The sequence below is a fragment of the Cryptotermes secundus genome, unplaced genomic scaffold (assembly GCF_002891405.2).
Source record: "Cryptotermes secundus unplaced genomic scaffold, Csec_1.0 scaffold478, whole genome shotgun sequence".
In the NCBI taxonomy this organism is placed as follows: Eukaryota; Metazoa; Arthropoda; class Insecta; order Blattodea; family Kalotermitidae; genus Cryptotermes; species Cryptotermes secundus.
In genome coordinates, this window is record NW_019721767.1 from 1,074,690 (window position 1) to 1,098,567 (window position 23,878).

The 23,878-nt window shown below is 38.7% G+C and overlaps 1 protein-coding gene across 1 annotated transcript in view; it reads right to left on the reverse strand.

The window, feature by feature from the left end:
• Positions 1-792: 792 nt before the first annotated feature.
• LOC111875709 (receptor-type tyrosine-protein phosphatase kappa) overlaps positions 793-23,878 on the reverse strand; it is a 134,812-nt gene continuing 111,726 nt past the window's right edge. The window contains exons 7-16 of the mRNA XM_023872169.2: positions 23,650-23,810; positions 22,919-23,054; positions 18,830-18,979; positions 17,377-17,476; positions 16,844-16,920; positions 16,584-16,715; positions 13,997-14,122; positions 10,911-11,098; positions 8,785-8,920; positions 793-893 (exon numbers count right to left, since the gene is read on the reverse strand). Coding sequence (XP_023727937.1) covers positions 813-893; positions 8,785-8,920; positions 10,911-11,098; positions 13,997-14,122; positions 16,584-16,715; positions 16,844-16,920; positions 17,377-17,476; positions 18,830-18,979; positions 22,919-23,054; positions 23,650-23,810 — 1,287 coding nt within the window. The 3' untranslated portion in view covers positions 793-812. The remainder of the gene's footprint in view (positions 894-8,784; positions 8,921-10,910; positions 11,099-13,996; positions 14,123-16,583; positions 16,716-16,843; positions 16,921-17,376; positions 17,477-18,829; positions 18,980-22,918; positions 23,055-23,649; positions 23,811-23,878) is intronic.

Sequence of the window (23,878 nt, forward strand, 5' to 3'; positions counted from 1 at the left end):
TCACTAAAAGCCATTTCTGTTTTGGCAGGGATGAGTTCACTGCAAGACAGACCTTTACTAATTACGATCCGAGATGTTATGCTTTCTCTTTCATTATTATGACATGTGTCATTGCCGGTTGCAACCTCACTATGTAACTGACTGAGGCTCTTCCCATTATCACCAATACATGTGCTTGGGATATATGTGTGTTTGGATGAAATCAATGGATTGCCAGACAAGCCAGCAGACCCTGAAGCTTGCTCATCATATGACCACTGTTTCTTAATTGCACGTGTTGTGACAACTTTAGAATAATGTTTCCGCCTGAAAGAAATTTTCTGAGTTTCATCTAAAATCATCCATTCTTTGCTATTTGGAATAACTTTTCCTGACTGGGAGGGATGGTCAGCCAAAGATGTGACACTCAGGGAAGCAGGTGTTCTGTGTTCACTTCCTACTATTTTGAAGTCTTGATGTCGTGGATGACTGTCCCGAGGTTGACCATATTTTACAGCTACAATCTCATCTGAATAAGAAGGAGACAATTCATTACAAATTGCAGCTACTTTTGATAAAGGTTTTTCTTGTGACGGTGGCCTAGCAGTATCTTCTGGACCACGTGATCGATCACGGTCAGCACAAGGTGAAAGGAGCTCGCAAGAACAACAATTCCATCTGTAGCGATGTGCAGCAGACTTCCTAGAACATCGGGCCTTTTCATGGCCAGATTGTTCTGCTGTGTCACCTGAATGAGATAGGTCTTCAGGTGTTTGAGGCAAAGCAGACCCACGGCCAAATTCAATATACCACTGTGTTTCCTGCTCACTTTCTCACTTTTTCTCTTTCATGTCCTTATTGAGGTAATGGAGAACGTAGTGGAGCACCAAGTCATAGCAGTATTTGTATTCTGTCTGCACAACAAATAACAATAAAATATTAATCAGCTGTACAGGAATCACCTTTGGAAAATTACTAATTTGTTGTAAAACATTAGCAGTGAAAAAGTGTTAAAATATCACACATGAATCTAATTAACAGAATGTTCCCTTATACCTACCCCTATTGATGTAATCAGCGTTTGAAAAAATCTAAGAACAAGACCATTAGAACACAGCAACTAAATAGGATTGGCATTTGCTTGAACATACATAGGTACTAAACAAAGACATTTCAGCTAGTAATATGAGTGACTGTGGAATGGATGGCTGGGGCATGAGTCCTGGCAGGGGCAGAAACTCTCTGAATCATGAAGTCCTAACTGACTCTGGGGATTTCTATCACAGAGTTGCCATAGACTCTTACTACTTACGCAAAACATCCATAATGTGAACCTAACCCCTCAGCCCCATTTTATGCTGAGATTTAGAATGTGTCTCAGTACATTTTCAGGACCTCTACATGCCCTCATAACTTCGTGTCTAGGCACAGAAGAAATTTTACCATGCCTTTCCTTATACTAATACATACAAATATGTAATCTATAATTCATCTTCACTCACTCCTGAAAGAAATCAGAATTCTTTTCTGGGCTGGAGATATTGAGTAGTGATTTTCCAAATCCTGTATAAGTTTAGGGGACAAGAAAAATAGAGTATATAAACAGTGAAATTTTTAGATCAAGAAATAAACAGTTTTTTCTTAAATAATAAGTAACATTAAATTACATTTCCTGAGTGACACAAACAGCTGAAGAAGTAAAGAATATTTCCTGTTGTTTACATCAGTGTTGTTAAATTGTGGGATTAACATGTTAAGTCATAACACTTTAAAAATTATGTGTATTTCCTTCATTTTCAAAACTGATTATATTATGTATCCTTAATCTATCAAAAGAGATAAGATCTTACAGAAAATTTGTTACATTATGAAAAATTAAAAAAGAATTTAATTTTAATACTATAAATATGAGAACATTCTGTGTTAATTTTACTTGATACTGGAGGTGATTATGCACACGACACTCTTATGTACAGTAACGCACATGTGATGCATGAAAATTAATACCAAGGAAAAACATCATTTTGAGAAAAATGTCTATGATGTGCTAAATATCACAGTTGATGGCTGCATAATCCAGAGGCAGGTTGTTCTGACTAAGGGGTTCTATAACTTTACTCTGTTCTTCTATGTGGCTTTATTCTATTATTTTATGCATCTGCTTGGATAGTACCTTAATCCACTGTGCATCTCAAGTCAATTAGACAGGCTTGGCACACCTGTGTTAAAACTTCTACAGATGGAGAGATTGGCTTGATGTTTATCACCTTGTACAGCATTTCTATCAATGTGTGTTACACCAATTTTTAGAGGAAAGATTAGGTTTCAAGCCACTGTGGGATTGTCGATGTTCTAAATGACAACCATGTAGAACTGTAACAATTGTATATATTAAATTGTATAAATTGAATATACAGAATAGCTGTGAAGCTATGTGGAATGTTCAAAAGTTGGCTGGCCCTCAAAAGGGCAGTTTGTTCCGCCGCGAATGCGCTGGCAGAATTTGCTCCTTCGTAGTAGACCAAGTCTTACGGCCGTTCAGCCGGCCTGTCTGGCCAGTGATGTAGTGCTGTGTGTGCCGGTAGAAACAGCTGCCTACGGTGCAATTGCTGGAGTTGCGGAAGTTGCGTTAGTTGCCGAAGCTGCGTTAGTTGCCTGGTCGCAGAGCATGGGCGCTGGAGACTTGCGGCAACTACGTCAGTTGCCTGGTCACAGAGCGTGGTTGCTTGAAAGTTGTGGCAGCTGTCTTGGCGCACTGAAGAGCTGATGACTCTGATGACTGATTGCTCTGGACTGAATGTGATCACTGACTATTGCTAAGTCAAAGTAATGTTGCAACTGATGGTCACTCAGTCTGTCTGACTTGGTGTCGAGCCCCAGCTGGGGCTCATGACCAGATGTTTCCTTCTTTGTGAAAGTTGCTGTCCTGTCCATTTGGGGAGCCCTCTCTGACGAGAGGTCAGGTCTGTCATTTGTCAGTCTTAGTCAGTCCATTGTCAGTATTGACATATCTTTACAATTTAATTCTAGTCTTAATTACTATTTCTATGTACAATATATACAAGGCCTCTGTCAATCCAGGTATTTTACAGCAGATTATGCCCTATTTCTAGTATTATTTGCTACCACGGCAGTCTAGACACTTGAACGGTCGTATGCCTGACTGCCACCAAGTTTAAGCCTCTTATACTTCCTATGTTGGGCTTCACCTTGACCAATAATGTGAACATTCTCATTTTCATGATTTTGTATGACTTCTGCTTGTTGCCTGCATAATTTTGCTATGTAATCATATACGTATGGAATTCTGAATTACATGTGCAATTTGCGGACAGGTGTGCACCTTGGAAAATTGCCAATGGTGCGGAGAACCTCGTTTTGCAGGCACTGCAATTTCACTAGATGGGTGTCTGCCGCAAACTCCAAGGCGGGACTAGCATAAGTCATTACAGATCTAATAAGAGCTTTGTGGAGGGTCAATTTAATGTTAGCGTTCAATCGCTCACTTTTGAATAGGGAATATACTCCAACGAATGTTCTGAAGGCCTTGGCTTCAATCATTTCTGTGTAATCTCCATATAACTCTCTTATTGAAGATTACACCTAGATATTTTGCACTATTTACAAATGGAATATTTCGTCCATTAAGAGTAAGACAAGATTCAGACGGTCGATACCCATGAGAGAAGTAGACCCCCTGAGTCTTATCTTCATTAATTTTTATATTCCAGCGCTCACACCAGGTCTCCATTGAGCTGAGACCGTGCTGGAGTTTTCGAACAATAAAACCCTCCTGACGATCTGTCGCATATAGACAGGTGAACACCACGAGTTTGGGGGGCATCATTTATATACAAGTTGAAAAGAGTAGGGGAAAGGACAGAACCTTGTGGCACCCCTGCTTGAATTTCCCTTGGCGTTGACATTTCGCCTTCAACCGAGACCCTGAATGTACGCTGAGAAAGAAAGGACCCAATAAGCTTGGTCAAACAGTTAGAGAATTCCAGGTCTGATAACTTATACAGCAAGCCTGAGTGCCACGTGGTATCAAAGGCTTTTTTGATGTCCAAGAACACTGCAGCCGTAGACATTTTATTGTTGAAATTAAGGGTCACATGGTCCACCAGCCTCATACATTGCAATGTCGTGCTGTGATGTGCATGAAAACCAAACTGGCTTGCATTGAGCAGGCCTCTTTCTTCAATATGTTTATGGAGGAATTTCAAAATTACTTTTTTGAATAGTTTTCCTGTTGTGGACAGGAGGCTGATCAGACATAAATTTTGAGGACATTTCGGGTCTTTACTGGGTTTAAGTAAAGTTATTATTTTTGCTTCCTTCCAAGTATTTGAAAAATGAGAGAGCCAAAAACAATGAGTGAATAAATGAGTTAGGTGAACCAATGGTCACCTTGGAAGGTGCCTGAGGCTTTCATATGAGATGCCGTCAATTGCACAGGCCTTTTTTAATTTCAGGGATTTTATTAATTTCTGAACATCACATGGTATGATTCTTTGAGGGGGGTTGTCGTCTACAGTTTCCAGCAGAGCTTGAACTCTAGCNGATCAGATGTAAATTTTGAGGACATTTCGGGTCTTTATTGGGTTTAAGTAAAGTTATTATTTTTGCTTCCTTCCAAGTATTTGAAAAATGAGAGAGCCAAAAACAATGAGTGAATAAATGAGTTAGGTGAACCAATGGTCGCCTTGGAAGGTGCCTGAGGCTTTCATATGAGATGCCGTCAATTGCACAGGCCTTTTTTAATTTCAGGGATTTTATTAATTTCTGAACATCACATGGTATGATTCTTTGAGGGGGGTTGTCGTCTACAGTTTCCAGCAGAGCTTGAACTCTAGCCTACACCCGCTGTTCATGGTTTTCATCTCCCAGGTCATGTGGCGTGAACTGAATTTCCAAACAGTTGGCAATTTCGTTGGCTTTTTCAGAAGGATAAAATGTAAGGCCAGAAGAACCATGAATAGCAGTTGGTGCCCTTGGTCTGTCTCTCTTAAGGAGAGATTTCTCAATGAGCTATATAATCTGAGGTGTGACTTCAGTGTTATCTATTTTTGTTTCCCACCGTTCAAGTGCCTTTTTACAGGTCATTCACCTGATTGATTTGGTGACCTAATTGACAGCCGTTTTACATGCTGGATCCCTGGTTTCTTGCCACAGTTTTCGTAGCCTCTGCTTATATTTTAACAAATGATCTAGACCAGGAAGATCGTTGTTTATGTCCAAAAGTGTAACTTTATTTGTCGACAACCTATATGCCGAAGCAATAGAGACTGCAAAGTCGCGTGCCACTTTATCAGCTTCTACCCCCGACTTAATTTCTAGTTTAGGTGATATTAATTCTGAAGCGAGGCTTTGAAACCGCTCCCAATCTGTAAATTTTTCAATGGCTTCTGAAAGATTCCTAATTTTGACGTGATCCAGTATGTGGAATACTATTGGTAGGTGATCTGAGTCCAAAATATCAGAGACAATGACATCTGACTCTCTGATATTTTTCTGAAGCACAATGTCTAACAGGTCACAATTTCCTGCAGGGGAATAATGAGCGTGGCACTGTGGTGCTGAGATTTCAAAATCACTCTTATCAAATAAATCAATGAGTTTCAAGCCTGAAGGGTTTGAAACTCTGCTATTCCAAAATGGGTGCTTAGCATTCAAATCACCTGCCAAAATAGTCTTACATCTAAAGCTTAAGAGCTAATTGATGTCAGTATCACTCCAGGCTCTGCCTGGAGATTTATAAACAGCTGTAAGCAGTACTTCACTATTACACTATTACTATGCAGACCTGTGTCACTTCTACTGAAACAAGGGGTGGTAGGTCTACATGGTTATGGGGAATGCCTTTTCTAACTGCAACGGCAGTTCTGCCTTTTCTGCCCGAGTGGTGTTCGATTCTATAAAAGTGGTAATTTGGGATAAAGAACCTCTCATGAGGTTTCAGATGTGTCTCTGAAAACAGGGCCACATCTACGTATAGGTCTTGCAGCTGTTTACTGAGCTCATAGCACTGCCTCCCAATGCCGTTCGCATTAAATGCTACGACTTTGAGGGGCCTATGAACGCTAGTGGCCATTTTGTTTCATTAGATTTAGAACAATTTTAGTAATGGCCATTAATTTTTCTTCCTCGGACACTGCACCACTGACCTCTGTCATAATCTGCTGTACTACAGTCACTACTCTCAACATATTGTCGAGAGATGGACTGTTTACATGAGTAGCCTGAGCTGACTGATCTGTTTTTTGTTCCTGTACAAGGACTGGGATGCTCGGTTTCGTGGCTTCTGGTGGAACTGCCACTGGAACTTGGCGAGGTCGCTACTCCTGCAATATGCTGCCTCGGAGCGCTGCCGCAAAGGAAACCCCAGGGGTAACGATTTTTGAGGAGAACACTCTTCCCGTTGTGGTTTTGGGTGCCCTCTGCGAGTTCTTCCTCTGCAGCTCCTCCTTCGCGTGTCTGCAGCCCCGATAGTTGGTGGGATGGAGCTTCTCTCCCTCCTTCAATTGGCAATTGCACCAAGCTGGAGTGGAGGCAGCGTTCTCTTTCTCTGGACACTCTTTGTGCAGGTGGCCACCCCCACACCACATGCAATGGGGAGGTTGTTTGCAATTGGCCCAGATGTGGCCAAACTGTTGGCAGTTTTGACACTGCGTAAGGCCACTCTGTGCTCTATATGCCTCAACCCGGATGGAAATGTGGCAAAGGCTTTGTATTTTGAAAATTTCTTGTGATTTTGCCATCCAGGATAGGGTGATAAGGAAGAGTGGAAGGTTTCTTGATATCCTTTCTTCTGAAGGTGACCCGCGGGTGATTGTCATCTATTTGACGCTAACCACATCATATCCCAGGGTCACCAGTCCATCAGATATATCCTCCGCAGGTGTATTGTGAGGAAGGCGACGGATTACAGCCTTTATGGGTTTTAGGGACTTTGGAAAGAAGGTATAGTAGGAAAGTTTGTTGTTTGATAGATGGGACTTGATGGCTTTGAAATCCGCCATGCTTTTGGTGAGGACATTGGTCCCATTTCTGGTAATGTGGAACCCAAAGTCGCCTTTGACCACATTTTTCAGTTGCTTTTGCAACTGAATTAGGTTGACTGTGGACATTAGAATTATTGGGGGGGGGCTGCCTGTTTTACCTGAGGTTTCCTCCTCCAGCATAGTGGTTCCGGCAGCAGCAGAGTCGGTGTCCATTGATGTCACCTTGAGAGGTACAAAGTAGTTGCGGGTGGGAACCTCATTCGCCAGGGTGTTTCCTGCGGCAGCCGCTGCCTTCTTTGAAGTCAGGGCAGACTCTGCTGTGTTTTGCTGTTTCTGCCTTCGGACTTCTTTGAAGTCTTCTTCTTGGGAGGGGTTTGTAGGAAGAGTTTTCATTGTCTCTGAGGTTCTGGCCTTCACTAGGGACTTCAGATTGTTCAGTATAACTGTATAGATCCCATACAGAACACTGAACAATATCTTGCCTGTGAGAGCCTTGCAATAGCTGTCTCTGTTTTCGTCAGCATCATTGACTATTGCCGCCCACTCAGCACTTTCCCCAATTGTAGCGGGTGTGAAGTTAGCCACATCCTCAATATCACAAATGATTTTAAACAGCTTCCTGTAGTGCTGATCTGCTTCGGGATATTGTTTTACCATCTCCTTGTATTCTGCCTGTAGTGAGGCTCATCTTTCTGCCCAGAATGCATGGTACCCAGGCACTGAGGCGCCCGCCATGTCTAGCACGGCACGGCATGAACCCAAGCCTCACGCGAAACTAAGAATTTTACTACCAAAGACTGCGGAATTTCAGAAGCTGATCAGAAAGAGCACATAACAACTACCAGCAATAACTCCTTTATCAATCATCTATGAGAAAATTTTTTCCAAACTTCTCACAACACAAACCAAGTGCACACCTAACACCAACACGCTGCTCAAACTTTAAAACCAACTTTACACTGATTGAACACGACCAATCTTGTTCTAACCAATAACCTTCACCAACACACTGCAGCACACCAACCAACTGTCGAACAGACAATCTGCTTTGTACGAGCCATACTACCACAACAAGACTTTCTCAATGAATCTCAAAATCTGACTCCTCTTCTGAATACTCCAACACGTTGCTCTTCTTCTGACTTGACACAGGATCTAACTCCTCTGACAAATGAATCTTTTTCCTCAATCAATCAATATTTTTCAACTATTGCTAGTTCCAGGCTCTGCCTTTTTATACTATGCTTGCTGGGCAGAGCTTAAAATTGCAGTTGCTACTGTGAGCACTGATTGGCTAGCGTACGTGATGATCTACAAGTGGGTTGGATATTGAGTGCTGTATAAATACTAGCGTTGGCAGCAATGTGATTGGTTAGCGCACGTGATGATCTACAGGTGGGTTGGACATCGAGTGCTGTATAAATATGAGCGTTGGCAGAAATGTGCAGCAATATGATATTGACCTAGGAGTGAGTATTGTCTGTTAGACCAGCGAAACCGTGTGTTACTATGTGGGATGTTCCCACACCACCAATGCTTGGGGTATCTTGAACATAAACTGAGGAGTTATTGTGGATTTTTCTATGAAACTGCTTTTACAAAAAAAGCAGTCTTGGCATTTCTAGGAAGTAGTTCTCTGGCAAGGCTTGGCAGTCAAATAGATAAAACAGACAATAACTGCTTTCTTTTGTAAGCTCCAAAATTTATCATTCATAATCATTATCCAACTTGATGCTATAAACTGTACAGATGAGAACGTGTCATTGCACAAAGACACGCACAATTAAAAAATAGGGCTCACCATGTTTTCCACAAGCTGGGGCCGATGCCTGCGGACAGTTTTCACAGCCTGGAAGATGTCCACTTCTCCGTGCTGAATAACTTGCTCAATGCAAGCATTTGCTGCACAGTAGACCCCACAACGACTGCGTCCATCCCTGCAACAACATGTAACATACTATATTGCTTGTCATAAGAGTTATTTAGAAATATATCAACTACATAAATTGCTTAGTGATGAATGTAATGGTAAGTCGGTTATGGATATTGCAATGGGAAGGTTGGGCAAAGAAGAGTCATACAAGGGAACTGTGCTTGAAAGAATGTAGAAAAGTAATGCATGATCAAGATTCAAGCCAGGTTCTTTCCATGTATTATCATATTACTGCTTGGACTCACTAATTTACTATGCAACATGGTGGAGGACTGGAGGTGAGGAGTGGGATGCAACTAAAATGTTACCATAATGCAGTAGGAGATCTCTGATATCAATATGTTCATGTATACTTGTAGTAAAGTATTCTGTCATATTCTTATAACTACATAAAATGATAAACATTACACTCAGAAATCAACTGAAAGACCCAGGTGAAGTTTGGAGGATAATATTAAAATGGATGTTATATGCATATACATAGAGTGGGATGTTGCCAGCCATTGCGCTGTACATCACATTTATTAGTAGAACGGTGTATTTTGACTAGCAAGCATAACCATCATGTATGTATGTATTATATCTCTTATTACATAAGTTGGTACAGTGCTTTTGCATTATTAATTATATTTGATTTGATTAAATTTAATTAACGTATGGAACATGAAGCTGACTATAGGATAGTTGAAATGTGTTGCTCTACTATTTAATTTCAGTTTTAATTTTGTTGTTTGTTATCAGAAGAGTATCTGATACTGTTTCTGACAGTAACATCTCTCCCTTATGCAACACTCATGAACAGAATTGAACAGGAAAGGTACCACTAATTAGTGAACTATAATCAGATCCTTTATCTGAAATATCTGGAACTATACAGACATACACTTCCACAATAATGTAGAGTGTAGACACATTACTGGTTAATGATCTTGAAACAAACAATGAAACAGCACTTGCTCCTGGGCAACAGATTCTTAAAACAAGTGTATGCAGTCATTATTACATTATCCCTTCACAAGCAAACACATTCCCATGGAAATGATTGGAATCTGTGAAGAGAAGGCTTAGTTAGTACAGTTGAGACCCAGCGGGCAATGAAGTGAGCGTAAAAGCCATTACCAGAGAACAGCTGGTGAAGACAAAGCAGACTGAATATACTTAATGTGTGTTGGAGTGATTAATGATGGCCCTATAATTAAATGTAGTCATGAGTTGTGTGTTAAAGTGGTCAATAAATCCAATCTACAATCCAAAAACCCTGTTGATATCCACTCAGATACCTGACAATAATTATTTCTTCACCTAACCCTACACTGCTTCTCTTTTGTGCCTCGATAATTCTTGAACACAGAACAACTAAAAGAATTAATAGAACTGTCACAATCACAGTCATTTTTTTTTCTGTGGCACTACAGCCCCAATTTGGGCCTAGGCCTACCTCCATGAAACTCTCCATTTCACTTCGGTTTACTAGATCTTACACATTCGGTAGGACTCCTTGGGCGAGTGATCAGCTCATCGCAAGGCCTCTACCTGTAGACAAACACAGAAAAACGCACACAAACATCCATGCCCTGAGTGGGATTCGAACCCACGATCCCGGCTTCCGAGCGAGCGAAGACAGTGCATGCCTTAGACCGCTCGGCTACCGTGACTGGCCCACAGTCATTTTAGAGCAGGCAATATTGAATATGCATTATGTTCAGTCTACAAGCCTTATCAAGTGCAGTCAAGGCTCCAGACAATTAAGTATTTGTTAGCTGATCTTCCCTCACTCATCCAAGGCTGAATATATTTATGAATTATGCAATAAACTGAGAATGTTTCTTCTAAAGAAAGCAGATATGTGAAGAGAAAGTTCTTCCTGCCCCATACCCTGTGCTTGGAAAGGAATCACAGGGGCCACCAGGATCTATATGCTCAATACTGAAGTAAAAAGAAAACCATTCCGATAAATTAAAATTTTTTCTTGCAGTTGAAACAGATTTACTTACGGAGATACAACAACCACTGGCCCATATTCTGTGCGTTGACGCCATCGTTCTACCATATTCATCAACTCTACAAGTGAGTTAGTTGATGTTGGTACCTTATGACCCATGGGCCAGCATCCAAGTTGGAAGAGTTGAACAGTTCTTGGGGGTGCCTTCACACCAGCCATCAGTTCAGTGAGTGATACAATCTAGAAATAAATTGTGGGAACTGAGGTTAACAGTCATTCTTTGAAGCAATATGGCATGGCATACAGTGAAATTACATTATAACTTATGACATGTCTAATGTGGAGAATATTTTTAAAAGAGGATGATTAAAATGAATTGTAATAAGCTTGAATACTTTAAAACACAAGTAGCTTGACAGGGCAGAACCATTACTGAGAAGATGACAGGTTCTTCATTTTCTTTTATTGTACTGTGGCCACTTTTGGCCTATTGTAGCAGCCCCAGATGATAGGTGAGGGTGACTGTGGAGCAATTGATGGAATGAAGATTGGCAGCGCCACTTCGTCCACCAGAAATCCCACTTGACCAGACCCAGGTTGGTCAAGTGGGATTTGTGGTGGACAAAGTGGCGCATTGGGAAGCCAGCGACTAACCGCTTGAGCTATGGTGCGGCCATAGGTTCTTAGTTGGTCAAAAAATTCCCTGCCTTTCACAGAACTCTGTGGTTCATCAGTGTGTTCACAAGAGCTCATTAATCACCGCTACCTGTGCAGAGCCGGTCAAGTCAAGTCCACAGCCTTATGTCCTGTTTCCTTCAATATACATTTTAATACTATCCACCCACCTATACCCACACTTCCCAAGCAATTCCTTCTATTTTGGCCTTCTGTATAAGTTTTGGTGAACATATCTTACCTTCTCCATGTGTACTACTATATGTTCCAGTCACCTCATTCTCCATGATTTTACCATCTTATTATTATTGGTAAAGGGGACTAATTATGAGACAGCTCAATACTGAATCTTTTGCATCCTGTTACTTCATCTATAACTCCTGTAGAAAGGCTATTGAAAAATGAGCTTCAGCAGTTTCTGTGCATAGTAGAGACAGAATGTGTGTAGAAAGAACATAATCATACTCCCTAAAGACATATAGACACACGTGCGATACAAACATGATATATACAGCTCAGTATTCTGATATTCACAGCTACAACACCATACATGAGCATAGTTTGTAAGTCCAATTTTGTAATACCGATCGTTGCAAGGAAGGTGTGATTGATATGGGAACTAAAATATTGAATTGTCTTCCCCTTGAATTGAGAAGCGTTAGAGATATGTTTTTAAGAGGAAACTAAAAAATTATTTGCTGTGTAGCGCTTTCTATTCTCTTCGAGAGTTTTTCAACTAATATTGGATTGATGACTAGCTTATTGATTGTCTTTTGGTTTGCAATTTTTAATATTATGTTTAGATGTTTTATAATACTGATGTTTTTCTTTTGGTCTTATGAATTTGTAATTGTTATGTTCCTTATAACGGTTGTTATATTATAGTGATAAATCAATGTGTAAATTTTATGTGACTTTGACATGTGATGTATTCGATATTATTTCTTGACATGTCCAATTGTATTTACTTTAGTTATGGATGAAAATAAAGTTGAAAGTTGAAAAACACACACACATACACAGATTCTATTCAGTTATTTGTCATATCTTGAGAGTTTACACATCATTTCAGGGAATTCCAAATTATAAATTGAAATGATTAGTCAGTTATCAATCATTTTAATAGCTTGGCCAGTATATGTAGTGATTGGCTATGGGCTGGACCACCAGGGTTTGAATCCTGGTAGAGCCAAGAGATTTTTCTCTACCCTACAGAATCCAGACTGGCTGTGGCGCCTACCCAGCTTCTTATCCAATAGGTACCAGTGGTCTGTTTCCCCGGGGGTAAAGCGGCCGGGGAGTGAAGCTGACCATTCAGCCCCATCTAGTGTCTAGGTCAAGAATAGTGGAGCTATACCTCCACTCCCATACATCTTTGTGGTCTGGTGCTAAATTAATTAATTAAGCATAGTTACAACTTCTTTTATAGTTTCTTGGGGTGGGGTGAGGTTGAGTCCACTTGGTATGCTGGCCATTAACTGGCCTCTTGTACCTGTACCAGCCCCAGATGATAGATGATGAGTGTGAAGCAGTCAACAGAATGAGAATTGGCAGGGAAAACCGAAGTACTTGGAGAGAACCTGCCCCAGTGCCACTTTGTCCACCACAAATCCCACATGACTTGTAGAGACTACTTTACTTTTAACCTTGATCAATTATTATCACCATAGCAAAATGTCCTGTACTGTCACCAAGTGGTTATTTTCTACATACAATAAATACTGGCAGGGAGGGAATCTTACTCATAGCTAAATCTGTAAAATGACTGATATTGTGGAAGCCTACCACAATGCATCTCCAGGCCAACTACCAACTTTTGGTCTACTGGCAGAGCGAATCAAGTGCTAGCCAATCAGCGCAGATGACGGCAGCGCCAATGCCCATTGGACTGGGCACTGCTAGGAACAGTGGATAAAGATGCAGACCACATCATGCTAGTGAGCCAGTCGCAGCTACTCTTACTTTGTGGCAGCATTGGGAGCGTACAAGGCGACAGCGTCCCTCCTATCAGCAATGCTGCCAAGCGACTACAAAAGCAGTTGCCTCGACCTTTGGAAACCCCTCCGCCAGTGTGTGCCACTCTATGGCTGGCTCTTAAGTCACCTGGCTACCGAACATGGAAGAATTTACGGGGTTTTCTCTCCAAATACCAGAACCAACAGCGCCACAAAACAATGAGAAACAGTACTGGCTTGTACTGTTACCTACACAATTTAAACATATTATACCCTATTTGGCATAATGGGCCACAGCACATTCTACCAGCATATTAAAAATTATGGAAAGAAATGAGACTCATGGATAGATGGTGACCAAATATAGATGATACTTTTCTGTAACCATGCATAATATTTTAATAATACACATGACTCAAAAATGAAAAATATCTTCATTTCTTGCATACTGTTTCTCAGTTGCCTTTCTTAAATTACTAAAAAAATTAATGAAGTATGTTTTACATACCTTCTTATTAATACGAAATACCCATGTCTTGATGTTTGTATAGTGGTTATGTGAAATGTGGTCAATTGTGAATACTGGGCCATATTTTTTGGAGTGTCGACCCTCTGGCCAGAAAGAAGGATAATTCTGCAACAAGAAAAGAGAAGCTGAGTTGTATGTAGGTATATTAGAATAAAATTTGAGTACTTGGTTAATATTAATGAATATTTACATCACAAAATGTTCGTTATTAGAAACACAGAAATCAGAAAAATGAATTATAACTAAAAATATTTACTGCTGATAAAATTCCCATCTAAAATTTTAGCACAAAACCTTTATTGGTTATTTCTGTTATTTCTAAGTCATATGATACAAACTGTCACACAAACTTATACTGCAAACTCCCTGGTTTTTATCTACTTTTTTATATATCTCCGCATTTTAAGAAATTTGTACATACTGTCTATATACATGTTTAGCTGACATTTTTACAGTGCCTCGTGACAACCATTTGTAATAACAAATGTAGTGTATATTAAGAAATAAAAACAAAAAGATTTCTTACTGTAAGTTTGTGTAATATTTTATCTTATGAATTAAACGCACAGAGGATGGATTTTATAAAATTGTACTGTTATTGCTTACAGATTTATTTCAATATAATTATTAAATGAAGTTTCAAATTTCAACACAAAAATGAGACCCCAGTAAAGGACCTGCTTACATAGGTTGGTGGAAACCTTATAGATCTTGCACAATTGTACATGCATGGGCACATATTCACACACTCTCTCTCTCTCTCTCTGTGATTCAATGTCCTATGGCCAAAGTTTAGGAGGAAAATGCAGAAATAATTTGGAAGAGCAAGTGTATAAATTTGTTTGATTCATCACCCTTGTCAAGTTGTGATATTTCTCCACTTTTTAAAGAAATTAAATAATTGTCAATTCATGAATAAATTAAATTATATACATATAACACCTTTATTAATTACTCTTAATTATGAAGAACTGAATATATAAGTTTCCTAAGTTATTAGACCTCTTATGTTTGAATTTTACACTATGTTTATCATAAATGAGAGGTCATATAAGGGGGACTCACACAGTTTGATGTATCTCTTCACAACACCTGCTTGAAGTTACCTTCTGGAAAATGGTATTTCAACCAGTTATGTACTTTGAATGAAAAATCTCATGCTGAAATGTCACGCCCTCATGAACACCAAAGGGTACATCCTCTGCTAAGAAGAAATGAGCATACTGTTCCACCAAGTCAATTCGCCATTATGGCCAAAAAATGTAACCATCTTCGATTCTGGACAGAATACTGGCACTAAATCTCAGATGAAATGAAGAGCATCGAGTAATGTGAGGTTTCTTTAGTGCTCATTCATGTAGTTTTGAGATTCTTTACTCTAATCTTCGTGAATGCTATCTAATCTGTCCAAATTGCAAGGCACAGCAAGTCAGGCTCATCTACAATTTCGTTTAGAAATTACTGACAGAAATTGAGGCAAAGGTTATTATCCCCTGGCTGCAGCCCTTGTATACCTTGTACATGAAAATGATACAACTGCTCCTGATGCATTGTATGTCAGGTTACACTCTGATAGAGGCCTGTTTCATTATTAACCAAATGAATGCTATTCAGTATATCAGCATTTACAGCACCAAGAACTTTATCATCAGTCTGCATGTCATTTCTGCCATGTCCAACTTGTGCTGGTGGCATGAATGCACTTGTTTCTACTAGACTCTGGTGTACTGTTGCAAACATGTCTGTTGGATTTCCTCTGATGTGGATACTGATACGGATACTTCCTTGATACAGCTGTAGAAATGCCATCACAGACACTATACATAAAATGCATATCAGTACGCTTCACATTAGAAAATCATACTATTTTATTTTGCTGTTGTCACTACTTTGCCACTGAAAGTGATAGGAGTCATGAGCAAGCATAGTATGAGCTCTGTCTTGTAACACTCTTAAGGCTCCATCACACAAACATACAAAAAAGTCTCAAAAGCTGTAAGCCTGAAACAGTGGCAAATCAGGCAACTGTTCATATTTTCTCCACAAAAACCTCCTGAAGTCAGCCCATAGAACTTTGAATGAGCCTGTATATACTGCTCAATATATTTCACAACTCCATCCCATGGTGGCTTGTGACTTTCTCAACATATGGAGCCAGGACCAAATAACCCTTCCCCCCTCCCATTTCCATCCTGTAACTAAGAAAACAGGAACATTTATTTTCTTCTTTAAATGTTCACATTTCAAGGGTTTGTTTGTTATGTTACAAAGTATCTATTTTCTTTATAAACTATAGGCTCATTCTGTGTGAACGGGAGCATTTTGAACAAAGGAGCTGCATTCCTTGTCACCTGTGACTGAATACCTTACTCTTCTTGAAAGAAATATAATGCCACCTCGAGTTGGGGGAGGATTCAGGGCCTGCTAGACTCATCTGTGCTTTCTAACATCAACACATCGATCATACAGACAGACTGACAGACTTTCATTGTAAAACATGTTACAATCATATCAGCACTACAAGCTGTGGCTTACACTGTTGTGCTAAATTGAACAATATACTTACTGTGTTGTTTGGAGGAACACACAAGACAACAACTGCAGCACATTCATAATCATACACCAAACTCCAGAACTCCCCACATGTATGTTTGAGTGGCCACTCCGTAACAATGTACTCCCTAGGTTTTGTATAGCCCTGCAATGTACACCTGACAGAATGTTACAATAACATAATCTGCAGCAATTAGATCTAACAGTGATATAACCATTCATTGCAGATATTTCAAGAAAGCACTAGATTTGCATGTAAATAAAGATTCTTACATCCACAAAAACTGCATTTATGTAATCGGTAAAGTTGTTTCCCTGAAATGAGGTAAGATATGGTCTGGAGTTGTCAGCTGAAACAAAGACATTGAAATAAAATTTCTAATTATATGCAGTTTAGAATTAAAACTAATACATTCATTGCCAGTTTATCCCTGCAGATTAACTGGCTATGGGTAAATAAATTAACACATCAATATTAAATTATAAAAGCAAATACCTCATCAAGGTTATGTCAAGTGTTGCATATTTTGATTCTTCATATCTTGTAATGAAATCTGTTGATATATTGTAATGACTGGATGACATTTATTGAAGGAAAGCTTAAATATTTCAACAATTAGCTAAGATGATGTAGGAAGAGTGCACTCACCTGAGAATGAGATGCTGATGTTGGCAATGAAAGTGTTAACTATGGGAAAGAACTCGTGTTTCAAGGAAGAAGGAAGCTTATTTGTTAGAATTCATAATGATGTTACTGTATATTATAATTTTATTTAATGAACTTCATAGAAAATTATGGTACTCACGAGGCACAATGAGAACATCCCTGTTTTTCTCTCTGTTGTCTCCCCGGTGCCCTCCTGCACAGTCTCCAATGGTGTAACGTGGTGTTTGTTTACAAATTTGCTGCAAAATAGTTGTAATATTATTCATAAATATTTTCAGAATCATTCTGCTAGGGGCAGTTGTAAGGACAACAATAATATTTTTGATTGCATGGCCTCCTTCACAGTATTATACTTATTGTTGCATCCTGTTGCACTTCTCACTTAGTGTCTGTTATTCATAGTCTTATCTGCAACCCCACAAAACTTGTTAACTTTAAAAATGTAAAAGTTTAAAAGTTCGCTACATGTTTCAGGCAATATGGCCATCATCAGGTGTTAAAATATTTTTGATAAGGAAACTGCTGTCTTCTGTTGTTAATATTTATGCAGGTCCCTTCGATGTTCTTGTGTATTGGATTTGGTGCATTGTGTTCTTCCTTGCTGTGTTTTTTGCTGCTTGTCTTGTCCATGGATGTTCAGGATATATATTAACAATGCAAGACAGTGGTTTCCTTATCAAAAAGATTTTAACCCATGATGATGGCCATATTGGCCAAAATATGTAGTGACATTTTAAACTTTTAAAGTTAACAAGTTTTGTGGGACGTGGTGTTGCACGTAAGACTGTGAATAATAAATTCTCTTTCACAGTATCTGAGAATAATGGGAAGGAAAAGTAAAAACAGATGATGTAAATCACTGAGTTTAAATAACAATGAAGATCATAATTTTAACTTTTTCCATGTAACATGTAGGTACATGCCATTGCAGTAATGTAATACAGCTGATAAAGTTTAACAGCTGTAAAATCTGAAGAATACATAATCTCAAATTGGTTTCACTGAATAACTGAAGCAGCATGTAATGGACATACCAAAACCAACAAAATGCTATCCTTTTCATGCTGAGAACAATTCAGAAAACAATGCCTTTTATGCTTATATATTTTGATTATAGTTTATAATTTCTGTAGATGAAAAATCAAAAATAACTTCAGCTGCTCTGAGATTACAAGGAAATTTAATTTCATTGATATCATAGAAACAAAGGTTATCATATCAGAAGCAACCATAGTTTTGAGTGATATATCTCATTTTTCAGCATATAAATAGTGGAGGTTAGGCTACACTTATGTCAATATATATAACATACTGCAGTCATCTGATAAGTTGAACCCTCATTCAACGGGTAATGGAGATGGGAGTGGTGGCTGCCAGGATGTTGTGCAAATGCTGAAAACTTTCTACTGTGCTGTTAGGTGGAGACTTTCTATACTCTACCTAGATGCTTTCCACAGCAAGAGGCAGGATGAGCAGGGCTCACAGAAACTGACATGGAGAGCATTTGGCCCATTTCATCTACCTATATATAAGTACTTGGCAGATGAGGGTTTTATAGTTATGGAGCTCTTTATTACTAATGAAGATTGTACCTGATATTCTCTTTGGTATTCATTCATCTTGGTGATTACATTCTTCATGGATTTCTGTTTCAGCCTCTGTGAAAGCTCTTTTACAGGAAACCATGAAGCTCCACAAATTACAAATTCCTCCAGTGTGTCGTATACAAATTTGTATTGGTCCTGTAAAGTAATTAGATTGCTTCTTAATTAATCAGGAATAGTTTAATGCACTTATAGGAAAGAAAAGTTATAAAGGTGTCTAGGTATATTTGTATTCATTCCTAATTACAACATTAAATAGGTGTGAGTGGTCAGATTGGTACCAATTGGGCAGAAGGCTTGATGGGCCTCAGAGCCATCATGAATATGGTGGTAAAGAAACAAATCTCAATGTCCCCCACCAGCATATGAAACCTTAGACAGTCAATCACTTTACTAACTGTGCTGTGCCATCACTGTTTTTTTCATTTACAGATGCTAAACAAAAAAAAAAAAANTGATTTTAGTCCACAAGCGAACTATACCGACTGAGTGACTGCCGCTTGTCGGCGAAGTTAGTGCCAACTTTTGCAGATAGAGGGTGTCATGTGGTCAGCACAACGAATCCCTATGGCTGTTAATTTCGGTTTTTTAGATTAGATTCATTTACACATGCTACAAGAATTAATGTGTCTATGCCATGGAGATATAAATACTAAAGTCACATTGAGAAACATAACTAATATACACATGCACACATACACTAATGATCATATTTATAAGGAAACTAGCTGTACCTGGCCATGTATTGCTGTGGCTCAGTCTGGTTAAATGGAAAAGAAAGAAAAGAGAAAGCGCACATTTCTAATATGTTAAATTTCACAATGCTTGTGGGTATACAATATTTTTTGTTGTTCCATTGTCTGTGCAGATATAGAGATTGTCTGGTTTGCCGACTCTAGAACGCGCAACATATAATTGTCCATGTGAGAAGCAACCCGTGTCTAGATCTAAACCGCACAATTCTAAAGATTTGCCCTGAGCTTTGTTGATGGTGATTGCAAACGCCAATCGAATTGGGAATTGCAATCTCTTAAATTGAAATGGCACATCCGTTGGAATCATATGAATGCGAGGAATGAGGACATATTCACCTTTGAAAGATCCTGTCAAGATTGTTGATTCTATGACGTTGCTCAATAATTTTTTTACTGCAAGCCATGTGCCGTTGCAAAGCTTTGGCTGGTTGATATTTCACAACATGATAATTGGCACGCCTATTTTCAATTGCAGTATGTGCGGTGGTATCCCTGAGAGATCTCGTGAATTAAAAAATTCTGTTGGATAATTAACCGCTTCATCTGCTTCCACAACAGTGTCGACGGAGACTTGTATGTGACTGCCTCGCATTGAATGTTAGACTGAATGATATTGTTAAGTTCATAGACATCTTTGTTCTTAGCCGCAAGAATAGCTCGTTCACTCAGCCAATCGTGATTCTTATAATTGGTTTGAATATTGGGAAATACTTTTTCAACCAATTCTTCTTTTGACGTCACTAAATTGCAGAAGTTATGAGGCAATGAAATTCGTCCAGAGGTCAGATCAACCGGCACCTTTCCGATCCCAATTTCCAGCAATTGATGTGAGAATATCTCAGCTGATCGATCGTTTTGCAGCTGGACACGCATATTTGTAGTTAATTTTAACGTTTTTGCGTGTCGCCACAAAGTAGAGTAAACTGCCTTAATCAGTTAGTCTTTACAATGCAGATGTAGTGTTGTATCCTGTGAGATAGAGACTGAATTTGTAAATATTATTTACCAGAAATTTCTGCTTCAAAGAGAAAATATTAAAATATGCTTTAGGGAATCAGATTGTGGGATCAGATTGTAAAGAACTGAATTTATTGTTATACGCTTTAATACAGTAGTGGACTTTTAGGTTGATGATGATGATGTTGGGCTCTATAATAGGGAGTTTCTTGATCACACAAATAAATACTAACTTCTCAAGGAAGACAACATATCCAGGGGTCAGCTATGTAATCTAGTACTGTACCTGACTTAAATACTATCTAATCAGTTCTGGGGCAAAATATTCTTAGAGATGTTAATATTTATTTAACTAATTAAGAAATTTCCATTTTTTTAGTATCCAAATGACCCATTATATCCTAATCATTATAGTGACTAGGATACAGCTGAATGATGAGGTGAATTCCTCGCACGAACAGAGATATTTATCTACATTATGTCCAAATCGGCTCTGAGGCCCACCCAGCCTCCAGTTCCATGGGTACCCGGAGCTCCTTCCCATTGGAGATAACAGCCAGGGCATGAATCAGATAACAATCTCACTCACCTTCTTGTAATTCCAAGGTTAATTATATGTTGGATTATATCTCTGCTCCCCATATATCATCACTGCATGGTTTCCAATCAGTTCAGTTATGTACATAACCTGAAGCTTTGTTGCTGTGATCTTTGATCATATTCTGAGCCATTTCAACAAGTTCATATTTTGCCACTTGTTTCAGTTCTTTTAGATTTAATCAGAATAACACCATGTGAAGAATTTAAATCGTGAAGCTCTTCATTATGACATTTTATCCATCCTTTTGTCACTTCCTCTTTCTAGGACCAATTATGTTTCACAGTGCTTTGTTTGTGAACGCCCCCAAACTATGTTATTCTCTCAGAAGCCAAGTTTTACATCTGCATACAATAACAGCTACCAGTGGTATGTTATACATAATTTTACCACACAAATGTAAATCTGCTGCGCTTTCCAACCATAATTTGTATTAAACTGAAAGCAAGTCATGGACATCGGCCCACTTGAAGAATTTAAATTATTATGAGGCAGAAAATGTACAATAACAGTAGTCATAACACATAGAAAGAAGGGTCATTCAATAAATAAGTCAACAGACTGTATATTATACTGTTATGCCATCTCTTACAGCCTCACATACATGTAAGACAGAATATAAAATTGTCATACACATAGAGCAGTAACTATATGAACCCATCTGTCATCTTATCAGCCACACCCCCTCCTATTTGGAAACAGTGTAAACACTCATTATAATAGACTGATAGGGGGGACAGGGTGTCTGTTATTGCTTATGTCCACTCTAACCGAATGAAGGGATATTTATGGAAGTACGCCATAGGATACATAGCCAATACATGCAATAAGCACAGAAACATGCAATGTGACTATATGAAGGATTTCATATAGGTGTTCTTTTTATTTTAAATAGTTTACTAACTAGAAAAACTTCCTAGTGCCTGAACATCTCTAAAAAATCACAATTGTACACAGCCAGATCTTGTCTATCATATCTGGGTCCATTACAACAAGGGTTTACCGTAATGAGACCTGAGAAACATGGAGTTACCGTATTTACGCATGTATAGGCCGCGTGCGTGCATAGGCCGCAGCACAATTTTCAGACAGAAATTATAGAAAAAATAATTTTCTTGGAATATTATTTCAGGAGTATTACACCCTGTATTACTAATTATGAATATAATTTTTTTTCTTGAATTTTTGGCAAAAAATGTGCGGCCTATACATGCGTAAATACGGTAACTGGTAAGTGGCGGCCAAGAGGGTCAAACTTGTTAGTACTTAGTTCCAGATGAAACAGGTTTAAAGTGAATACCCATTTATAAGAACAGCAGCACACAGTGGAATATGGAGTGGGGATGGATCAATTGCAGATAATGCCAGAACAAGTCAACTACATGAGGTCATTTGCAATCTGTTTCTGTCCTCAGCCACACAAAGTGCATCTTAAACGAATTGCAGTAGAGGTATTGGATCACGGTCATGCATTTTTGTCTAATACCCTTGTGGCTTTCACAACTTAGGGCCACTGAAGATGACAGTGAAAAGCTGCCAACGGTTCTGATTGGATGCTTAAGATGTGAAGGATACAGTGAAAACTTTCTTTCAGCAGAAACAATTATCTTCCTCTGAAAACTGCATAAATACTCCAGTGAAATATTGAGGCATATACCTTAAAGGGACTGGATATGCATCTTAAATAAAATGAAGTTTTATATATATGTCTTTCTTTTCCATTTATTTATTGAATGACCCTCAATAATGACACTGAATTGTTCATACCAGCGTTTCAATAAGTCCTTTTCTGGACTGCCTGAGTTTCTTGAGGTATCCAAACACATCAAAACAGTCTTCCTCTTCAGCCAGTTCCAAGTTTGCATCTATTGCTAGATAAACACCCGATCTTCCGCCACCATCACTAGAAGGTTATCAAGAGTACCATTGTTATAAAATTAAAAATAACGTAATAACATACTGAGTGGTCTATCAGAAAATTATTTCCAGCAATGTTTATACTTGTCAGAGATGCTGAATGTATGTATGTCAGAAGGTAAGTTCTTAGAAGGTGACCACAATCACTAAGTGTGACAATATATTTTCTTTATAGAATCAGTCTGATCATTTGTCAGATCTTGTATTGCTACAAGTTATGCAAAACAGAAATCTACAGAAAGCATAGTGTAAAATTTTATGTTCGCATGCATCATACATAAGAAGAAGAAATTGTCACCTTCTCTGGAAAATTGTGTCAAACCAAAATTTTGATGTTCACATGCATTATACTTGACTTTTCTGGGCTAAACTACAAACCCATCATCTTATACCATATATATAGTTATTTATGTAACATTTTTTACCTCAATGATTTCTGTGTAATCGCATGAAAACAACATGTATTTTAAGTACAAATGATTTAATTTTGTAAAAGGTCCATTAATTTGTCTTTCAGTACTTTGGCAATTTTAATTACTAAATATAGTGGTAGCTTATGGTGCTACTTTGATTATACTCACTTGCAATGCACCACCATGGGTCCATGCTTGGCAGTTTGGTGGGATCCAACAACAGCACGTATCCGTCTCCGAAATTCAAGAACTGAATTGGAAAAAGGGCAGGTATGGCTTGGCCATTCTGTGTAGTGGAACTGGAGAATTCGTCTTTCTTCTTTAACATCCTATTTGAATCAGAATCATGTCATGAAACACAGCATAGATATATACTTATTACTTTATGTGGCAATGA